Source organism: Mustela putorius, unplaced genomic scaffold, assembly GCF_011764305.1.
Source record: "Mustela putorius furo isolate JIRA1106 unplaced genomic scaffold, ASM1176430v1.1 tig00003845_pilon_pilon_pilon, whole genome shotgun sequence".
Lineage (NCBI taxonomy): Eukaryota > Metazoa > Chordata > Mammalia > Carnivora > Mustelidae > Mustela > Mustela putorius.
Window position 1 is genome coordinate 36,963,211 of NW_025421998.1, and position 23,228 is coordinate 36,986,438.

General features: G+C 39.8%; 1 protein-coding gene and 1 long non-coding RNA gene across 2 annotated transcripts; both read left to right on the top strand.

Annotated features, from left to right (window-relative positions):
• Nucleotides 1-2,985: 2,985 nt before the first annotated feature.
• GNG11 (G protein subunit gamma 11) lies at nt 2,986-7,669 on the top strand. The gene is made up of 2 exons (XM_004767864.3): nt 2,986-3,520; nt 7,245-7,669. The coding sequence occupies exons 1-2, from the start codon at nt 3,425-3,427 to the stop codon at nt 7,368-7,370; spliced, it is 222 nt and encodes a 73-aa protein (XP_004767921.1). The 5' UTR covers nt 2,986-3,424; the 3' UTR covers nt 7,371-7,669.
• A 37-nt stretch (nt 7,670-7,706) lies between these two features.
• LOC106007341 lies at nt 7,707-9,509 on the top strand. Its single transcript, XR_001182049.1, has 2 exons — nt 7,707-9,042; nt 9,234-9,509. It is a non-coding gene; the product is annotated as an uncharacterized LOC106007341 (long non-coding RNA).
• Nucleotides 9,510-23,228: the final 13,719 nt, after the last annotated feature.

Consider the following 23,228-nt stretch of genomic DNA (forward strand, 5'->3'; position numbering starts at 1 on the left):
CTTTGAAAGTATTTTGTACATATAGGTGAGTTTAAGCTTTAGCAAGGAAAGAAAAATGATTATTTTAATTTGCGTTGATTTGATTTTAGCCAGATTTCAAAACAAAGCTAATACTGAACTTCCTAAATTCCTAAAAGAATGTATTAACATAAGGAAAAGAGTAAACTGAATAATAAGAATGACCACTTACAATGGAAATTAAAGTCTTGTGAAAGCAAAATTGATAAAATAAATCATTTTTATATGAACTATAAGTAGTTAAGATGATCAGAGCATCAGACATAGGCCATCCTGTAACTTTACATTATCTCCATCTAGAAAAGGAAGCTTATGCATATAGTTACATGAAATGGGTGAGTTTATGAAATGTTCCATGTGATTTTTGTAATTAATTGAACTAAAACAAGTTAACTGGGTGGATCAAATATGCGTTAAATATGCTCCTTAGGAACCCATCATTTTAATGGCCTAAACAGTCACCATTAACTTTATAAATTCCAGAGGAGCAGAATTTGGGAAATAACCTAGTTTATTTCCAACAACAAAACAAAGGCAGAGAGTATCTATGTCTTGCCAAAAATCACAAGATAGAGTAAGACAAGAACACTTGTCTTTTTGAGTTCAGCCTAGCATTAAATCAACTCCAATATAACTGCCCTTGATTTTTTTTATACAGTTTCCTTTATATGGATTTTTTAACAACACATTTAATACATCAGAAAAGTAACCAAAGAGTTGTTTTTCCTTTTTTTTTGCAGGTCACAGTAGGTATTTCATGGCCTTTGCTCTTTTATAATTTAAAAGTAGAAATAACCACACAGTTAATTTTCTTAAACAGATATCTTTAAAACATTTGTCAAAAGACAGTGGGATAATAAAAGTTTCTAATTATACCTATTATCTTTCATTGCAGAGTAGTTTGTACATATACTATTTTGTAAAACAAATCTTATTAAAAGTAATATGTAAAATATAAGTAAAAAGCTAATATGACATTTGGCTATAACTCACTTGGATTTTAAACTTTGTTTATCCAATAAGTTTTGTTGATAGAACATTTCTGTGAGAATAGACAAGAAATTGTTTACCATGGTTGCTCTCTGAGAGGTAAATTCCATGCTTAGGGATGGGGGCTACATGCTCTTCTAAAAAGAAGTGTTGTATCCTTTTACCATTTAAAACCAAACAATAACAAGACATTTTTCAGAATGCTATGTCATCATAGGATTTCAGCATTTCCCAATTCACTTTAATCAGTCCACTTAATGTGATTTTAGTATCATGCATTATTCTGTAAGAGTAAAAACTAAATAAAATAAAATAAAAAGACTAATATGCATTTGCTCTCCAATTTAAGTTCTCTTAGTATGGGGAAGAAGTTAAATGGCCACTATGGATTTATATCTATTTATCACTGTCTGCAAGTAGGTGATTTCAAAAAGAAGAAATTTCCAGGCCAAAATAATTCTATTTTTATGATTTGGAAAAGACATGCATTAAGTTACTTAACTAGGTTATTTGATTTGGTGCTGAACTTATTTAATTTGGGCCATATTAACTACTTTCACTAACTTATTTATTTTTAACCAACCTTTTAAATCTGAGCAATGGGGAATCAAAAATCATTAATTGCTTTTGGAGACAGATGTGTTTTTTGTCTTGGCTCACCTTGCATACTAACGGTGGGTGGGGGGCCCTCTAGAAGCTTATTTAACTTCTTTGAGCCTGGGAGATCCTGGAATGTGTGGTAGTTAAAATATAGAAAAGCTCCCAAACAGTTTTCTTCATGAATGTGATTTATCAGATGTAGATACATAAATGCAATTAGAAATGTAACATACCTTAGCTAATTCACTGTTCCCCTGGCCCACTGTCTATTTTATAAATTAGAAAACCAAAATCCAGAAAAAAATAAATGACTTTTCCAGTGATAGCCAGTGGCAGAGCTGGGACTAGACCCAGAGTTCTTACCAAGTAGCTAATTGTTCCTGTCCCTCCAGTGTATTCATTGAGGACAAGGGGGTAGAACCTAGAGAGAAATTAGGAACAAACAAAAGCCTGTGCTTATAAAATAGGGAGTGGCTTGGGGTGTCTAAGCCCAGGTACCCTGAAATTCTCCATTCAGGCCACCACACTTAACTTGAATTTGACTCTCTAGGCAAGGAGGTCATCTCCAAAGAGAGAATTATCTAACTGCTTGGGAAGGTTTCTTATATTCGTGCTTTAGTTTTCTTCTAGGCTCTTGAGCATCTTTAACAAACCAAACATAAAGTTTTAGTTTATAGTCAAAGAGAAACTTTATATTGCAGGTAAACATGTCAGGCCCCACACCTTTCCTGGCTTTACAAAATGGCAGCAAGATGAATACTACTTTCCAGAGAGCGGAGAAGCCCAAGCTGAGTGAATCCGCTGCGGACCTCCAGGAAGTTTGCGGGAGCCAGGAATTCCTAACCCTTGGTGTCGACAGTCACCCAAACCGCGGTTGATGGGGATTGGGGAAACACTTCCTGGTAAGAACTTTCAGATTCCTTCTTCTGTCTTCTCTAGTATCATCCGTGTGTCGTCCATATCATTACAAAACATTCCCCTGAAGAAAGAGTAAGAGCTCTGCTGTGGAAGTTGCAGACAGTTCATTAATGTCCGAAAATGGCCCTGCAAATTGGAAACAATATTCACATCCCAAGGCCCCCTTGACCCCCCCAATGTGTCACTATGTTTCAGGCATTAAACAGACGGGATGGATACGCATCAACAGACATGGTGGGTGTTTCTGAGATTACAGCTCAGTTTTGTTCTCCTCCTGGGCCTTTTCCCACAACACGCATGTAACTGGGGAAAAGTAACACGCTGTATATTTTTGAAACTTGGAGAGGAGAAGGGCCGTTATTTCCTGCAGGCTAGTGTCCTCCTTTTCTGGCTTCGCAAACAAAACCCGGATGTGACTTGGGAACGGAAAAAAAAAAAAAAAAAAGGAACAAAAAGTAACACTTTAGTTGTTTCTCCAGGAGAGCCGGCTAGTGCAACCCCAACTGTCCGGCCACAGCCCTGGCGAGTCCCCCGCGGGCGTGGCAGGCTTGGGAGCCGGCAGGGGGCCAGCATCCCGCCGTGAGCTCCGGCAGCGCCCAGCTTCTCAGGCTCCGTCTCCACTCAACCCTCCGGGGCTCGCTAGAGCAGGCTTCCCGCAGTCGAGGGGGCCTGAGAAAGAGCCGAGGACGCGGGGCAGGGTCGGCTTGTGGGGCCGCCCCGCAGGCAGCCGAGCTCTAGGGGCTCTGGGGAGCACGGCGGGGAGGCGGTCCTGTCCGCCGCCGCCGGCCGGCGGGCGGGGTGCGCGGGCACCGCAGTTATTTTGGGGCGCGTCCTAATTTGCTGCACTTCCAGCCTCTCCGCTTCCAGAGCTATCCCCAGACCCGGTTCTGAGGCGAAAATGCCGGCCCTTCACATCGAAGATTTGCCAGAAAAGGAAAAGCTGAAGATGGAAGTTGAGCAACTTCGCAAAGAAGTGAAGTTGCAGAGGCAACAGGTAAATTGTCCCAGAGCATTTCCTTCTCTGAAATCAACCAAGGGCAGTTTTTCCTGGTTTGTTACAGTAAAGCAGTACTGCTTTTCTGGTTTTTGTTATCTCCCCCCCCCGCCCCCCCAGCTTCTCTTGAAGTAGGGCTTTTTGTTGGTACCTGGGAACTGCCAGTTGGTGTGGGGAAATCATCGGAGGTAAAGGAGAGCAAGGGTCGGCTGAGTAATTTAAAGCCAAATGTCAGAACATCTGAGCCTAGGACTGGGCAAATGGACAAAAAATTCTGCCTGCTGTTCCTTGGTTTTAAAAACTCAAAATGTAGGAAAAAGGCAGATGGCTATTTAGTTCCTTCATCTTTTTCATTATGGGAAAGAATGGTATTTTAGTGCTTTTTAATCACTATTTAATTCATATTTAATTTAGGTAATTTGAATTACATAATTTTGAATTTCACCAGGCCTCTCCAGAGGTATGCAATGAACAGCTCACTGGGGCTTGGGAACAAAACATTGCAATTTCTATTTTTATTCGTAACTCCCATCTCTTTATACCTTCCACTTGGTTTATAGGTATACACAGTGAACCAGTACAGCAGTATCTGCATTTATTTATAAATAATTATACATATATTTGGGTACATACAAAAATTCTTTTTAGTGATCATGATGTAAAATTTGAGAGACCACTGAAGTGGATTACAAATTCAGTAAGAACGTATGTCTCAGTGTTCAGAAGTCTCCACCAAAACGTGCTGGAGATTTTGTACTTTTGACTTCTTACTGCTAGCTTGAGCATGCATTTCTTCCTTTTTTTCCTCAATCAGGCAACCTAAAGTTCTGGAATAGGTTTTTGGATAGTTTTTGTTGTTGTTGTTTTGTTTTTTTTTAGGAAATGATCCACTCCTTTCTCCACAGCAAGAAAAAAGTAAACTGATTTCATTTCTCTATGGTTTAATACTAGAAATTAAAAAAAAAAAAATAGAAAAGGGAAACAATGTAAGTTAAGCAGTTATAGTAAATAAGCTCTTTTACTTTCCTGCTCTAATTATGGTAAATCTACTCATGACAGAGTCCTGTTACTCAAGATGAACATTTGAGTGCTATCTGGAAGATGCGGATGTTTTTGAGTTTTACTTTATACACATTTCTTTTCTGAAATTTAATCTTTCACTTCCAAATCCCTATTCTTCCTAGATGTTTGAGTGCAAAGGTTGTTTCTCTCCATGTTGAAAGTTTTTGTACCTTTAAAAATACTGCTGTGCTTAAAGGAATAAGCAAAGCTACGGTACCCAAAGAATAGGGTAGTTTCTTGAAACTTTAAGGAACCCATTTTGTGGATGACAAAGTGCAGTCCGTGTTGGCCACTGAGACTTTTTCACACAAGGCATCTTAGAGGTGACATATCAAACATAGTTACATATACTGAAGCATAGCCTTGTACAAAGTTGGAATATCCTAATACCAGAGTGCACAGAACTTCTAGGAGAAAAAAAGAGACAAGTGTCTTCTAGGTATTTTAAGCTTCAAATTTGAAATTGGGCAGGGACCTGGATGCAACTGACTGTGTAGAAATTGAAGGTGTCATTCCTGAGCCATTCCTCCCAGCTAGCTCCCCACCTCCTCTCCTTAGGACACACCCTACTGCATCAGTTTCCAACTCCAAGTGTATGCTAATGGGAGAGAAACCTTCAGAGAGAGCCTTAGCAGATACAAGGAGAGGTATCTGAATCCTAATGATAATACTCAAACATGTTACCACACACTTCGGTTTATAGAGTGTTAGTGTTCTACAACCATTATGGCTCTTAGATCATTCAGTGCTCTCCCTTTTAAGGATCAAAAACTTGAATCCCAAGGAGGCTAAGTACCTCCTTATTTAAGACCTCATAGGTAATGATACAGACGTGTACTAAAACACATGTGTTCTGATAAACTAGTTCATTATTCTGTCAATAAATTGTTCATGTCTGAGCTGTGTGCTCTGCTCAGGCCAAGGACACAGAATCCACAGGCTGAATTCTGGCTCCAGCTAACTGTTGCTCAAACACATCTTCTTGATCATGGAAGGAAATGCTCAGAGGAGTAATTATGTACTTTTGGAGGTTACAGATCTCTTTGGAAACCTAGTGAAGAAGCCTCTATAGAAACAGATACAATTTGGGGGAGCTCTAATCTTACCCACAATTATCTGTGGGAAGACAGACCCCAGGTTGTGGTTACTTGCGTCTGTACTTCTGACAATTCCCATAAAATGTGTGCACTATGAACGTCAGCAACAAATAAGAGCAGTTGTTATCCAAGAGAATGGCACTTGAAAAGATTTTTATTTTACCACACTTTAAATCATCTAACTCCATCACCTAGTTCTATTATTTTATTTTTTTTTAAGATTTTTTATTTATTTATGTGACAGGCAGAGATCACAGGCAGGCAGAGAGGCAAGCAGATTGAGAGAGGGGGAAGCAGGCTCCCCGATGCCGGGCTTCATTCCAGGACACCAGGATCATGACCTGAACCAAATGCAGAGGCTTTAACCACTGAGCCACCCAGGTGCCCCTCGTTCTAAATTTTAGAACAGTGGTCTTCACTTTGTGTGCAAAAAGTATGTGGGGTATGGGAGTATAATATTAAAAATATCTGATTTTGGTTAGATTTAAATCTCTTCTGAGATTTTCAGTTTATGTTTTATAATTACACATTAAGTATAACACAGTAGCATTTATACTTATTTATAAAATAAGTAAATTAGATATCATTACATAATTATGTACATTTTGGAATATATATATATCTAATATATATATGCAAGCATGTTTTTGTGATCACCATTAAGACAATTTGAAGATTATTAATCTAGATTACAAATTCAATGGGACAGTTTCCCAGGGTTAAGAGATCTCTATTAGAATTTACTGGAGCTTCTGTAATTTTTACTAATTTCTTCTTAACAATGCAGGCCTTCATTAACACACTAATCCTTTTATTTTCTTCCTTTTTTCATCCTTTTTCTTTTTTAAATTCACACTTGTGATCTGTCTCTGAAGGATAGAAATTTTGAAAACACTATTCAGTCCTTTCTTCATTACAGAAAAAGTTCCAACTAATTACATAAACACAAGGATCTCATATAAGCCCAATAAACCTCAGATAAATTTTTTGTTATGATCATTGCCCTCAAGCAATGGGAAGGAATCCTGAATAGAGACACAAATGGTATGACTGGGCAACCTCAGCCTCTCCAGGCATCAGACTTTCTCCAATGTTTCTATCATTTTGTAAAATTGCAGAACATGGCACACACCCATAAGTGAGAATTTTGGCAGGACATAGCCCAAAACATTTGGGGATTATCTCTTACTGCACCTGATCATTAGCATGGGAAATTGAAAGTGCGGTATATTTGGTTTGTAAAATATTATGAATAGATCATAATTATATTTCAGCAGAGGAGAGAATTCACATGAGCCACAATGGATAGAAATTGCTGGGATGAGCTATTTAATACAATGACTTTCAAGCTTTTTGACCCTCACCAGACTGAGAAATATATTTTACATAGATTGTGCCATTCATATATATAACATATATATATGTTATACATGCTTTGTACAACTATTTTTATACTATTTTATTTTTTTAAATGCTAGTTGTGCTCAATTATGTTGATTTCACTAAAGGGTGCTAATGAAGTGTAGACAATCCTGACCTAATTCATTCTTTTTTTTTCTCTTAAGGTATCTAAATGTTCTGAAGAAATCAAGAACTACATTGAAGAACGTTCTGGAGAGGATCCGCTGGTGAAAGGAATTCCAGAAGACAAGAATCCTTTTAAAGAGAAAGGCAGCTGTATTATTTCATAAATAACTCTGGAGAGAAATTTCATCCTCAGTAGAAGAACTAGTTTGTTTTGTTTTTCTGAACTAAAACCGAAATTCCTTTCAAAGAAGGAAAACAAAATTTAAAGACTTTCTTAAACACTTATATTGATATGGTTACGTATCAAAGCTGTGTGCTTCTTATCTTTGCTCACTACACCTCCTTCTTAAGAGGGCAGAGAGGATCAAATGTACAATTATGGAAATAAGGACATTACTTGTGCATGACTCACCTCTTTCAGTATATTGCTTGATGCCTTAAATAAAGTTTTATCTCTGGAAAATGAGTGTTGGCAATTTTTAAAAGCAGTTTGTTGCTGGGCGGGGGGTTGGTGTTTTTTGTTTGTTTGTTTTGCATTTACTTTTATATTTTTCCCATAACCATTCACGTTTTTGGGACACATACATATCAAAGGATTAGGGGATTTGATAGATCAGTTCTCCAATCTAGCTCTCTCCTTCAAATCTCAGTTGGTTTACGATGCTGAGTTCTGACTTCTGGAATGTTTCTGATCTAATTTTAACTATGAGGGAACCAAGGGAGTAGAATTCCTCCCATTGATGGAGTAGCTGAGTCAGGAACCACATTAGCACTCGAAACCCGCATTACCAGTCACCATACAGATTTTGGTCAAAGTGTTGCTGCAGTGGTGCTGTGGGGAAGGGCCACATGTGGGGCCTGCGAGAAGCCCCCAGGAGGTCAGCCCCAATATGTTCATCCTCAGGGAGCTTCATCTCTCACAGGATGCATGTATTGGCACTGTGACCCTCTGGCCCTGTGGCATTGGCAGAGACACTGGGCTCCGACCTACTCTTACACAGTGTCTTTCAGCAAGCCCAGGCAAACCACACCACCTTTCCAGGGTCCTTCTCCTCCAAAGGGACCAGTTAATCTTTTGCCCATTTCTAAAATCAGCTTGTTTTATTCTCCCCTCATTAATTTGTAGGCATTCTTCATATATTTTGGCCATCATCAGTGATAGGTGTCACCAATACCTTCTCCAATCCATGGCTTAACATTTCATGGCAGAATGGTAGCTGCCGCGGCTTTAGCCCCAAGGTGGAACGCACCAAGGTACAGGGCCCACTCACACTCGGAGAGTTCTTTATGAAGGCAACTGCAGCAGCGACCTCAAAGAAAGCGACCTTTCTTCTTCTTCTCTTGAAGCATTTTTCCCTGTTTCCCTCTGACTTTTGAATGTCAGTTGTTCAATGTTTGAGCCAAAAGAAAGATGAGAAAACCCTTCCAGGCAAGTTCCAGTTCAAATGGGCTTAGTCACTAATGCACCCCGCAATTTTAAATGTGACACCAGAAACCCAGGCTTGATTAGGTTCTTTTCTCCTGTTTAGACCAAGATGTTAGCCAGAGATGTGCCGGTGACTTCTAGCAGCTTCCTAAAGCATACCAGCATAACCAAGATGTTAGCCAGAGATGTGCCGGTGACTTCTAGCAGCTTCCTAAAGCATACCAGCCTCCTCCTCTGAAACTGCTTTCCCTTCCCTCTCTGAGAGGGAACAGGATGCCCCAAGCAGGTTACAGCAAAGGAAGAGCAGAGACTATTTCCTTCAGTTTCCTGACATTTTCCAAGTGTTGACGTCAATTGGGATTACTGAGAGCCCAGGGATAATTTTAGCCCAAAGCACACTCTACTCCAAGGTGAGATTTAAGAAAAGTAAAGGCATAATTTTACCAACTGCCATAGAATAATTTGTATTGGGATGTGTTGCTACTATCAGTCATTTCACATTTAAGGTGGCCTGGGATTTTACTACTTTGGGGCCTGTGAAGTTTTGACTTTAACGCACTGTTTCGTGTCTCTCAAGTCACGGAGTTTTCTTGTTTTGCAGGAGGAAGGAAGCATCTCGTTCTTGCTAAGGCAGATCAGATGACCTGCTTTCTTCATGGAGGGCCAAGTCAACATGTTTATCCTGTAACTTCTTCAGAGTTATGGCTTCGAAGGCTGTGCCCTGAGTTTCTGTTAGCCACGTTCAGCTATCCGTTCATGTACACCTCCAAGTCCTAACCTCTGCTTTTCATGTACTTTCAGCCAAATGACAACTTAGCCCACTTCTGCTTTTTCCTTAATAAATTCCCAATCTTGTAGATGTTTCTACCAAATCTAATTCTGTTCTTATTTTCTTACTGTTTTCATCATAGTAATTTGGCAAATATGCGGAAGTGTAATAAAATCCTCTTGATTTTCAAGTGTTCAGCTGCTAAAAACTTATTAGCTTACATTAGGAAGAAAATGAAAAATATGGTAACTACATATTTGGGTGTATTATAAAAGTAACCTTTAGTAAATGGGAATTTGTTAAGTAGAATTTAAATCATGTATTCAATTTCTTCCAAGTATATAGTTGTGTTAACCATTTGGCATCTGATTAAATAGTTGCTATCCTTTGTGTATTGAGACTTAGGTTCATAGAACTCATTAAATTAGCAAAATTGACTTTCCTATTTCCAGCCAGAATCTACATTACGAGCTCCCTCATACTTGGTATTTTAAGAGTTTATCTTACATGTTGGATGCACACTGGTATCTCATTATTTTCTAAATTTGTATTTCCTTGATTTCCCGTATATTTAATAGTCAGATTCCTTGTGACTTTCGATGACCTTCACCCATTTCAACCCTCCCAACCCCCACCACTGACAACTACCCTTATACCCAAGAGTATAAGCTTGGTTTATTTGGGATGTTGTTGTTATTGTTGTTTTAGATTCCACAAAAAAAGATTATATACAGTGTTTGTCTTTCTCTGTCTGACTTAGTTCATTTGCCCTCAAGATCCATCCATGTTGTTGCAAATGGCCAAGATTTCCTTCTTTCATTATGGCTGAATAATATTCCAGTTTGTATAGATATTCCATCTAATTACAATATATTCTTTATCCATTCACCACCCATCATTGGGCATTTAGGTTGTTTCCATATCTTGGTTATTATAAATAATGTTGCAGTGAACAAATTAATGTTTTCATTTTCTTCAGATAAATAGCCAGAAGTGGAATTGTTGAATCTTAGAGTAGTTCTAGTAGTACTTTTTTTGAGGAAACTGCATACAGTTTTCCAAAGTGGCTGCACCAGTTGGCATTCCCACCAACAATGTGCAGTTGTTCCCTATTCTCCACATCCTTGCCAACACTGATTATTTCTTGTCTTCTTGAGAAAAGCCACTTGGACAGGTAGGAAGTGATATCTCATTATGGTTTTGATTTGTATTTCCTTGATAATTAGTGATGTTGAGCACCTTTTCATGTACCTATTTTTATCTGCTTTTATATGCTGTTTCAAGGAATATTGGAAGGTTATTACAGGAAACCAATAATGGCTACCTATTAGGGTCAAAGTTGGGGACAACTATGTAGGAAAGGATGAGATTGAGGCTTCTCAAGGAATATTCTTTTTATAAAGTTTTGATTTGTGTAACCTGTAAGTGTATTATCCAGTTTAAAAAGTAAAATTAATTTAAAAATTAAAAAATAGAAGAAGTTTTGTATTACTATGCTTGGGCTTTGGAGACTAAGTATGTATTGGTATTAACATCTTTATGAATCAGAAATGAGTCTGTTTCGTCAACATGATCTGATTAATAGTACATTTATATCTATTCAGCTCATCCCACTGAGTTAGAAAAATTAAGTCAGTAATAGTTATAATCTACCCTTATCCCCTCTAACTGAGTCTTAGAAGGATGACAACAAATGAAAAATAAGTTCCTATTTCTAGTATTACAGTCTAGGAGAGTAGGGACCAGTCAGAAGATAATTGGATTTCATAGAATGGTCACAGAAGGAAAGTGCTGTGGGCTCTCCGTTAAAATAAACTCTGGGGCATCTGGGTGGCTCAGTGGGTTAAGCCTCTACCTTTGTCTCAGGTTGTGATCTCAGGGTCCTGGGATCGAGCCCCACATCGCGTTCTCTGCTCGGTGGGTAGCCTGTTCCCCCCCGCAACCCCACCTGCCTTCTTGTGATCTATCTCTTTCTCTCTCTGTGTCAAATAAATAAAGAGGTTAAAAAACAGAAGAAGAAGAAGAAACCCTGATACCTTAGTCTGTATGTCTGTGGTCCTAACCAGGGAAGATCAGGGCATCATCAGCAACTTTTCCACTTGGGCTACCTTCAGTCTGAGGTGATGAATCCACAGACCATTGAAAACCATCCACTGGCACTAGGAGAATGTAGAGACATACTGATGCCATTTCTTCCTTTTTCTTTTGGTTTGCACACATATTAAATGATGACCTTTTTTTTTTTAATCAACCTGATATTAAAGAGTACTTAAAGAGCAATTTCATTGAACATAAAAAGACACAAATGGTTAAAATAGGTGGACTATAAAGTTCAGAAAATGACCTCGAAGTTATTGTGCAAAAATTACACTAAAAATGAAAGGAGGGGCGCCTGGGTGGCTCAGAAGTTAAGCATCTGCCTTCAGCTCAGGTCATGGTCCCAGGGTCCTGGGATCAAGCCCCGTGTAGGGCTCCCCGCTCAGTGGGAAGCCTGCTTCTCCCTCTGCTCCTCCCCCTGCTTATGTTCCCTCTCTTCTTGTCTCTCTCTCGGTCAAATAAATAAATAAAATTGTTTTTTAAAAAAGATGAAAAGAAAAAATGAACAGATAAGGTCCTCGTAAAATTAACAGTCATGAAAAATAATTCACATTGGCATATATAAAAATGTATGCATTTATTTATCCAAAACCAAAAATATTTGGAGCTCTGTGTACTAGGCACTGGTTTAGGCCCAAGGGATATAGTGGTGAATTAGACAAAGTCCTTAGCATCATGAAATTTACAGGAATCATAATTAATCAGATGTAGGTGGGAATTACAGAGCATATTATAATGTATAGGTTAGGATAAATAGGAGAGTGGTTTTTCTACTTTTTGTTTTGATTTGTTTTAAAGATTTTATTTATTTATTTGACAGACAGAGATCACAAGTAGGCAGAGAGGCAGGCAGAGAGAGCGAGAGGGAAGCAGGCTCCCTGCTGAGCAGAGAGCCCAATGCAGGACTCGATCCCAGGACCCTGAGATCATGACCTGAGCTGAAGGCAGCGTCTTAAATGGCATCATGATGACATTGATGATGATAGCAGTAGCTTACACATGTGAAATGCTTAATATCCATTGGGCACTGGAATAAGCCTTTTTACATAGATTATGTCTTTTAAATCTCACAAGTGCCTTATATACCGGAGAAATAATTTACACAAAGTCATATAGCTACTTAACTGTCAACACAGAGACTGTGTCCTAAACAACATGCAGCACCACGTCTCTTGCAGAAGTCAATATAGATGCAGACTGAAAGGAACCATTAACTCAGTCGTTTTCTGAAGTGGTTTTGGCACATATCTAGCCAGCTGCTATAGCCTCAGAAATGGTTAGCCCTTGTGTGTGACAGCATTTTTTTTTAAAGAATTTATTTATTTACTTGACAGACAGAGATTACAAGCAGACAGAGAGGCAGACAGAGAGAGGAAGGGAAGCAGGCTCCCCGCTGAGTGGAGAGCCCAACATGGGGCTCTATCCCAAGACCCTGGGATCATGACCTGAGCCGAAGGCAGAGGCTTTAACCTACTGAGCCACCCAGGCGCCCCGTGACATAGCATTTTATAGTAGCTTATTTTAGTTGTTTCTACTGCTTGGTTGGTAGGTTGGTTAGTTGGCTGATTGGTTTTCTATAATCACAGTCTAATACGAAAATTTTAACCTATACAAGGGAGTGAATTTTGCTTTCTTAGTAAAAATCATATCACAACCTAAATTTTTGGAACAGTGATAACCTCCAATTATATACTAAATAGCACTTGCTCATATGCTGAATAATATAATATCTCAGTTTAGTACGAGAATTTAGTCTGATAAAAGCTACATGAGTTATGGTAGAGTGTCTAGAAAAAATAAATCATATTCTGTAAGGACTTTCTTTACCAAAATTATTACATTGTAGTTAGCCCTAGAGAATTACGTATAGGTACCAAAGAATCTTTTCTAAGAAGTGACTGAGCTCATTCTCTCTAAAAACTTATATGCTTTCCCTAATAATGTTACCCATTGGCTTTAACTTATGTCATCTCAGCCTCTTCTTAGAGCCAGCCTGAGACACAATGTGAATGACCTACTTCCCAGAGTTGGTTTGGGAATTATTGGGCCTGATTCTCTAGGCTATGAGTAGAGTTCTTTAAATCCATAAAAAGGTCCTCATATTTTTAGCATTGACTTGTATTTATCAGTAAATACTTCCAAATCCCTTTTGGAAGTAACCAGATTAAATACAAATATATTAAAAATATATTTATTCTACAGAATTAGTGCATTCATTCAAACTTTCACAGCTCTGTTTGGTACAGGAATAGGGAAGGAAAGAAAGGGAGTTGGTCTCGCCTTACTGAGTGTTTTGAAATAGCACTGAAACCTGTATGTGTCTCAACCTAAGAAGGAAAGATGAAGAGGAGAAGAGAGAAACATTTTAACCTATAATAATAATTTGAAACATAATCTAAAAAATCTTATAAATATTAACATAGTTCACTGATTGCTTAAGAACAGTTCAAAGGCCATTGTTGCTAAATGTTTCATCTTTATAACTGAAGTAATATGTTAGCAAGGAACACCACAATATGGATGTAGGTGCTGTTTAATTGCTAATACTGAGGCTTGCCTTTATTTCTTTGGATTTTAAGCTGATTCTTATTTACATACATTAATATAAAAGCAGGTATCAGGTGAGTGCTGTGAAGTATGTAAACCAGGCGATTCACAGACCTGTACCCCTGGGGCTAATAATTCATTATATGTTAATAAAAAATAAATTTAAAAAAAGCAAGTATCAGGTAGAATAAATTAATATTTATTAACATTTGGATTTTGCAATTTGGGGCAGGGAATAATTTAGACATTTAAAAACAATATTTTAAAATTTGATTCAACAAATAGATTAAGGACCTATAAACATGACACTCTTGGACAAGTTCAGACAATATTTTTCTTGCGTTCTAGGAATTGGCAGTCAAAACAAATGGTAGTGACATTTATCAAGTCCAATTAAATCAATTTATGTACAAAATGTAAGTGGATTAAGTGCTTGAGAAAAAGAGGATAATAAGTGAATGATTAGTAGAATAAGATCAGGACATTTTCTATCTTTTGGAGGAATACTTCATGGAAGAAGACATAATAGCTTAAATGAAGGAAAAGAATTTGGAAAGTATGAAACTAAGAGGAAGAAATTTCACTTGTTGAGTGCAGAGCTTAGCGGACTAAGAAAGCATTTGCCAAGTGTATAGAATAAGAACAGAAGGAACCTATAGCTAATTGGATACACTGTCTTTGGTTAAAAAAAAAAAAGTCTTTGAAATTCTTGTTTCAGTTATTGTGGGAAACAAATTACACCAAATTCAATTACTTAAAACAGTACATTTATTATTGTTTGTGAGTCTACCAGTCAGTGTAGCTGGGCCTTGCTCTGTTGATGGTGCCTGGTTTCGTTGGTTGGTGTGCAATCAGCGGATGCATCAGTGGGGGCCCAACTGGTTAGCTGGTTGTTGGCCAGGAGTTGGCTAGGGCAAAGTTGGTGACTGGGTTATATGTCATTCATCCTTTAACAGACTTGCCTAGGCTTGTTCTCGGCATGGCAGAATTCTAAAAAGAGGAGAAGCGTAAGAGGTATCTTAAGGCCAAGAAAAAGAACAAGGGCATCATCCCTTCCACTGCATTCAGTTGTACAAAGGAAGACACAAGACAAACACAGATGCAAAGCGCAGGAAAACAGATGCCCCCTCTTGAGTGAAGGCATGGCAATGCCATATGGCCAAAGCATAGATAGTAGGAAGCGTAAAATATTAGGGACAGTTTACAACTTATCCATCACCTTGGGGGAGGATCTTGGCTCTAAACTTGGGCAACGGAAAGCCAGTAGGAATAACCTAGGGCTATGTGGGCAAAGATGCTTGGTTAGGATAAGAGCCAGAAGGTTCTGATGATAAAGGCAAAACATGGGGATGGTCAGGGCACACACTTAGTAATTCAAAAAGTTGGGAAGAAATGGGTTAGAAATCTGTTGTGAGAGGGGAAACATGACAATGAATTTGCCACTTGACCAATTCTCACAGCTACTGTGGCAAACCCAAATTACATGCAGGAGAAAATGATCAGCCTCTCAAAAAGTAATTACACTAACTCAACTTACAAAAACATCAGTTTCTAGAAAGCAGAAGACGACAGGTTCTGATTTTGCCCATTTTTTCTTTTTACAGAACAGAAAAGACTCCTGCAACTTGATGACCCCTTTGTGCAGAGGGACTCGTTTTCAATAGAGTCAACCTCCAAGAAGTCACAAGATGTGTTCCCAGCACTGCCAGCCAATCTGGTGAGTGGAAGGGCTATAATATGCCAATCCTGCCAGTATTTCAGAAACTGATGATAACATGCCACTCTTGGTTTACCCCCTGGCAGTCTGCATTTCTTTCTAGTCTTTTCCAAATATTCAAACTTAGATGGAGACAGTGAGAGAGATGTCTAGAGAATTCAGTTTGCTGTTCAATTTAGAGCTTACCTCCCAAATTTGCTCTTGTCTTAATTCATCTGTTGGAGGCTACAGTGTGGTTGGAGTCGAGGACCAAACCAGGCCCTGACTTGTGTCTCCTTTAAAGTCCGGACACCTTGACAAGGTTAAGGACGGGAAAGTTGAATAACAGGGAGAAAAGGGTCTGTGCTATGTGTTGTGGGCTCACCTACGTGACTTCCCACACACTCTCCCTACGGAAGGGAACAAGTGGTCAGGGTCATGAATTCTTAGTGGGTCCTTGATGTTCTGTACCTCCCATAACCCACTCCCTGGTTGATTGTCTTGCTGATGGCTTTAGCCGAAACTACCTGGCATCACGAGATTTGCCTGTAGTTAATGTAAACTTGTTATAGGAACTGCGATCATCTGACTAGGTACTGATGTATTTATTACTCCTCCTATTGTGGTCTGCCTTATAAATGCTTGTAAGATGTGGAATAAAATCGGCACTGTTGGACATCCTCCTCAGTGTTCCTCCTGCCCCCATCTCTTTGTCTCTTAGTTTCTTTTCACCATCCTCTTACCCTCACGTTTTCCTGGTCGATTTGTTGCGCCAGCTGCGACATTCTTCTGCACACTCCATTTGAATCTGGACTTGAGAGGGACATCTACTGATATTTGTTTCAGTATTTGTCTATGTTGGACTTTTTTTTTTTTTGCATAACACTTATCTTACTGAAGTTGAACTTCTCTTTAATCCTAATCAGTGTTTTCTGAGGCTTCTGCTTTCTTTTGTTATGCCAGAAGTTTCTCATAATTCCTCATACTTTCCTGTAGTTGAAAGAGTGCAGTTTATCTGGAAGGGAAGGAGTTTGAAAATACTTTTTGATTAATGAGTAACACAATCACAAGTTTGAGGGCACACAAATCACGAGCTTAAAGTATTAGACTGTCTTGGTGCCTGGAAACAAGTGTTTCTTTTATTCTTTTAGAAGGACATTTCCTAAAGCAATGCTAGAGACTCTCCCTCACAAAATTTACTTGGGTACCTGTAATCTGAACTTTGTGTCGCCATCTTGCATCTGTATAAACTAAAAAACTGGGCATAGGGTTATGCATTTGTCGCATATGAGAAGGGCTATAAGGCAATATTATGAATGTATTTTCTTGGAGTGTTAAGTCATATTGGTACACTAGAGCAGAGGCTGTCAAATTTTTTCTGTAACAGGCCAGATAGTAACTAATTTAGCTTTTGCAAGCCATGTAATCTCTGTGGTAACGACTCCAATATGGAGGCAGCTACACACAGTAGAACAGATAACTGAATGGGTGGGGCTGTGTTCCCATAAAACCCTTTTTATACCAAGCGGCCACAGGCTGGATTTGGCCTACAGGGCCTAGCTCTAGATCATTGTCTCACTTAGTGATCAATTTAGTGGAATGGTACCAATGATTTAATAAAATAAAATATCGGGACACATTCCATATTGTAAAAGGGTAAGTATTTATCTTTTAAAACATAGTTGTCCAAGTCACCATGTAAAAATTCATCTCTTATTGTAGGTTCCAGGTAATGAAAGTCTGAAAACCATTAGTCCAGAGTGTTAGAGCTGAAGTCTGGCTTTTGATAGTATACAGTAATGACTTAAAACTTGCCCAAAGAGAAGCCTGGCTTTTTACTACTCACCCCCAGTCCCAAGCTGATCTCTGAGCCCTTTGCATGTCCTGCTTGCTAAGAGTGTCTTTGTTTACCTGGGGACTTTGAACTATGCCAGGAAGAATAACAATATGACTCAAGGTGAGTCTTTGAATCTTGTGTGAGTCAGTTTGATCTCTGGGGAGGCTAGAGATGGGACCTAAGCATGTGGGTAGTTGAGTATGGAGCCCCCATAAACACTCTGGATGCCAAGCTTTGGTGGATTTTCCTGTTTAACAATCCCCTATGCATATTGTCACACATCATCTCTGAGAGAAAGAGGAACATGTTGTCCATAATTCCACTGGGAGAAGGCAACTGGAAACTCCATCTTTGGAACTTTCCTGAACTTGGCTCCATGCATCACTTCCCTTGGCTGATTTTCTCTGTCTCTTTCAGCTGTAATGAACATGCAACCCTGACTATAATAGCTTTCAGTGAGCCCTGTGAGTTCTCCTAGCAAATTATTGACTCTAAGAGTGGTCTTGGGTACCCCTGAACTTGTAACTGGTATCAGAAGTGAAAGGGGGTACTGTGGACTATGTCCTGTGAGTTTCTAAGCTGTGGTAGCTGTGGGTCAGTGATATTTATAAAGGTCTTGTAGCAAATTAGGGCAGCAAAACCACAACAAGCATATGCAGTCTGCAGACTCCTTATTTGGAGGCTTCTTCCTATTCCTGTGCCTATTCCTGATGCTTGTTGACATTTGTTGAGTTTATCTGACTTTGTCCCAAAGGCTTTGTACACATTAACCTATTTTATCCTCAGAAGGACCCTATAAGATTCATACCAGTGATGCAGGCTGGCCCCATCCAAGGACCCAGAGGTGATTCCACAGGACCAGCCAACAGGGTCCTTGGCTTCATGCAGATCAAATGTGAGCCCAGAGGAAGTGGGAGGATAGTTTACTGAAATTTACTGAAGAGAGGAAGCAGATATAGACACATCACATGAGAGTCTCTGAGGGGAAAGGAGAGAGCGTCTCATCTCTGCTTGGGGATCTAAGGCTTTTATATGGGAGTGGTCAGCAGTGTGTGTCCTCTCGAGCTTCAAAGCGAGGATGAAAGCTCAGGTCGCCTGCATAAGTCACTTATGCCCTGGAGCCGGGGATTTGGACATCCAGGTGGCGGGAGTGTATAGTCTTGGAAGATAGACTTGATGACCCCATAGTCACTCCTTAGATGTTATCAACTATTCTGGAAAACTCCAAAGAAATCATTAACTGCTTGACTTTTCATGGAAGACATTATCAGTACTCTAAACCATGTATAAGGTCAGGATGCACATCCTAGCAAGAATAGAAGGAGGAAAAGGAGCAAGAAAGCAGGGGTCTTTTGGTTTTTTGGTTTTTCATGAGGTCCCTCAGTTTTCCTATCTCAGTAGGATTACACCCATTTACAGCAAGAGAACTGAGGTTTGGAGAGCTCAGGTAAATTTCCCAGGGTTGTACAGGTTTTAAATGGCGAAACCAGGATTCAAAGCCAGAAAGCTTGTTTCCACGGGAATCTTATACTGTATCATTGCTTAATATTGTTTCCTTGGATGTTGTACATTGTATTCTCTAGAGAAGCTGATTTTATTTATTTCACATGAAACCATCAGGTTATCTTGGACGTATGTATATAACAAAGACCTGGGTCATACACATCTTTTGTATTCCCTTTAGTACCTGGCATAATTAACCAGTAACAAATAAAGGGTGAAAAAAAAGAATGAGGATAAAAAAATAAAGGCCATTGGGTTAGATTCTCATGTATCTTCTTGGTTTTCCACATTGTTGAGACACTGGTTTTCTTTCTCTGCCTCTTTTCCTTCTTTTGCTCTTCTCTCTCCCCCACTTTCCTCTCCCCTTTCTCTTGCTTCCTATACTTTTCATCCTCCATCTGTACGGTTTTTATTATTATTGGCAAATTCTGATTAGACTAATCTAAACCTCTTAATTGCTTAAAAAAATGAGTTAAGCCAAAATTGCAGCTGACTGGGGTATTTGGTTGGATGTTCTCTAACAGTGTTTTCCTGCTACTTAGTACATAATGGAGCCCAAACTTTCCCTTTCTCCCCGTCTCAGGCATTTAGGTTAAGGATACCCAGAAAAGGAAATCTGAGAGCAGCAATGGAAAAATAGGGACTGTATAGTATCTCTGAAATGCTCTGAAGTCAAGAAGACTGTTCTAACCATCTAATTCATAATTCAGGCCACTTAACAAATCTAAAGGAAATCTCCCTTTTGAAAGATATTTAATTTAATTTATTTTCCCAGTCCTAATCCCAGAGTAGAGATGGAGAGATTTAACCATTTATTCACTAGTAGGAGGAAAAAAAGATGTTTTCCTGCTCCTCATGTCGTCAATATTCTAGGAAGAGCTAGATTCTTGGGATGAATAAACCAACAAGCAATAAATAAGTATAACACTAAGAGTGACTTCTGTCTATTTGTATGGTCTTTTGACACTTTCTGGGCACCATCTATTATTTCATTTGATCCTGAGAGGGAGACAGTGTAGGTATTAAACCCCATGGGATTTTGTGATTTATAAGTTGATACATATTTGGTCTTCCTCCCATTTCTGACACAGAGCTTCCATAACCCTTGGCACTTCCTCTGTGATGAGAGCAACAAAGGTATCTGTTGCTATGTGACTGAGGTGACTTTTGGAAAACACCTAAGGGTGGGGGCTTGTTGACAGGAGAACCAACCATGTGAGTAGAGGATTTGAAGTTTTAGTCCCACCCCCTGACCTGGGGAAGGGGAGAAGAGCGGGACTAGAGGGTGAATCAATTGCAAAGGCCAATGATCCAATCGTGCCTTTATAATGAAGCCTCCTTAAAAAATCAAAAGGACGGGGCACCTGAGGGGCTCCATTGGTTAAGCGACTGCCTCAACTCAGATCATCATCTTGGAGTCCCAGGATCGAGCCCCACACTGGGCTCCCTGCTCAGAGGGAGTCTGTTTCTCCCTCTGCCCCTCCTCCCACTTGTGCTCTCTCTCTCTGATAAATAAACGATTTTTTAAAAAATCAAAAGGACAGGGTTGGGAGAGCTTCTCATTGCTATTTAAGTGGAGACTGGGGAAATGTGTTCCAGGAGAGAATGCTGCCTTTCCTCGAGCCTTGCTGTGTGCCTCTCTTCCACCTGGCTGTACCTGAGTTCTATCCTTTCGTAATAAGCCCGCTATCTAGTAAGGAATGCTTCTCTGAGTTCTGTGAGCCTTTGCAGCAAATGAATCCCACCCAAGGAGGAGGACATGGGAACCTCTCATTTATAGCCAGTTGGTCAGAAGCAAAGGTAACAATCTGGACTTACAGTCAGCATCTTAAGTGGGAGGTGGTGTTTGGGGAGCATCAGTCTGGGAGCACTGGGAGCTTAACCTATGGGATCTGAGGCTGTCTCAGGTGGGTAGTGTCAGGATTGCGTTGAATTCAGACATACCCAGCTGATGTCCAAGAATTGTTTGGTGTTGTGGGGGACCCCTCCCCCCACCACACATACACCCCCAACACTGAAATGCCTCAGAACATCTAAAGACCTCATGACTTATTTTCATCCTAGAGATGACAAGATTAAGTGTTTCGTGCCTCCCCCTGCTCCCTCCCCTCCCAAGTCAAGGAGTTTCCAAAGGTCATATGTCTAAGTCAGGACTTCTGACTTTCCTTTGTTTAAATAAATATCCTCAGTTGGCGAACTTTTCTTTCAAACACTCATTTTTATTTTTTAAAAACCGGGAGCTCTTAAGCTGTACTATGTATGCATGATTATATGTGAGTGGGTTTCAGGAGCGAGCTAACCTCCTGAAATTCCATTTGACATGCTGTGTACATATGCTCAACACCCTCCCTCAACCCCCAGGGTAAGTCAGCCCGCTTTTTAAAAATTAATTAATTAATTAATTGAGAAAGATTTCATTTACTTATTTATTTGAGAGAGGGGGAGAGGGAGAATCAGACTTCCCACTATGCAGAGAGCCTGAGCAAGACTCAATCCCAGGACCCCAGGATCATGACCTGAGCCGAAGGCAGACACTTAACAGACTGAGTCACCCAGGTGCCCCCAAACAGTCTATTTCTTTTTAAGATTTTATTTATTTATTAGACAGAAAGAGAGATCACAAGTAGGCAGAGAGGCAGGCAAAGAGAGAGGGGGAAGCAGGTTCCCTGCTGAGCAGGGAGCCTGATGCGGGGCTCGACCCCAGCACCCTGACATCATGACCTGAGTCGAAGGCAGTGGCTTAACTCACTGAGCCACCCAGGCACCCCAAACAGTCTATTTTAATCTCAAATGGGTCAATAAGTATTTACCTTAAGAAGTAGATTGCCTACATAATCCACATGGAAGAGGTTGTGTTGGGCTTTTAGTCCAGACCAGGTACCCTCTCACTACAGTGAGGGCTTCTGGGAGACTTAGAGCACAAGCCCCGCGTACACCCTCCTCTGTGGCGGCCCTCTCCCATTCCACAGTAATGAAACTGACCCATGTTCCAGGTTATCTCCTTCCATGAGCTTTTCCTATTATCCCAGTCATTCCAAGACACTGCCCTTTCTTCCACATTTTCCTTCACGCGCTGAGGGGCCTCCACTGCCATATCCTGACCATGACGTTACTGCTCTCACGTCATGTTTGAAGTTCAGGCTGCTCCGTTTTGCCCTTCTCTCGCATGGCAATCAGTTACCTGCCTTCCTTGCTTCTTCCTTGATGACATCAGAGACCTCGACTCCTCCTGTCTCCCTCACCTGCTAACTTCTAAGACCATGACCCTCTTTATACTTCAAACTTAGAATTTCTCATCTCCTTCACCCAAGGGATTACAGTGCTGGTTTTGTACATCCCACTTTTCCATTATCTTGTGCTACCTCAATGTATGAAAGTACTAGTATTTTTGTTGGCATATCGCCCATCTGAGATATTAATAATTTCTATCTGGAGCTATGCCCAGAGTGTATTAAAAACATGAGCAAATGATGGTGAACTTTTTACTTTTTTATTTCTGTGTCATTGTTTTGATTTGTGGTTCTTTAATCATGAGCAAGTTGCATATCTTTTTTGTCTTTTGGCAGTGTTTTTTTTTTTTTAAGATTTTATTTATTTATTTGATAGAGAGAGAGAGACAATGAGAGAGGGAACACAACCAGGGGAAGTGGGAGAGGCAGGCTTCCCACAGAGCAGGGAGCCCCATGTGGGGCTTGATTCTAGGATCATGACCTGAGCTGAAAGCAGACACTTAAGGACTGGGCAACCCAGGTGCCCCGTGGCAGTGAAATTTTTTAATGTAAAACTAATAGATGGGGTAAGAAGTCAAGATTATGGTTGCTTTTAGGCGTAGAGTGTGACTGAGTGCAAACAAAGGGGAGGGATTTTCTGGGAGGCTGGTAATGTAGGGTGAGTGAGGACCTTCATTTCATACTTACGTTCACTTTGTGAAATATTTCTTTGTGCTGTACTTTCTGATGCGATAGGCACTGTTTGCCATCACAGAAAATATTCAGAGGTCCTTTCTCCTCTTTGAAGCTATCTAAGAGATAATGTTCTGGTTTTAATTCAGACTCCCCAGGTTACCATTGAATTTGCGAATCTTATGTTTTAATCATTTGTAGTTCTCCCCAAGCCAGTTTGCCCTGCACTTTCTGGGATCCATAAG

What these genes read in the sequence shown, in the direction of transcription:
- GNG11 (XM_004767864.3), top strand. Translation starts at nt 3,425, where the DNA reads ATGCCGGCCCTTCACATCGAAGATTTGCCAGAAAAGGAAAAGCTGAAG. An exon ending in TGAAGTTGCAGAGGCAACAG is followed by an intron (nt 3,521 to 7,244) that starts GTAAATTGTCCC and finishes TTTTCTCTTAAG; the next exon opens with GTATCTAAATGTTCTGAAGA.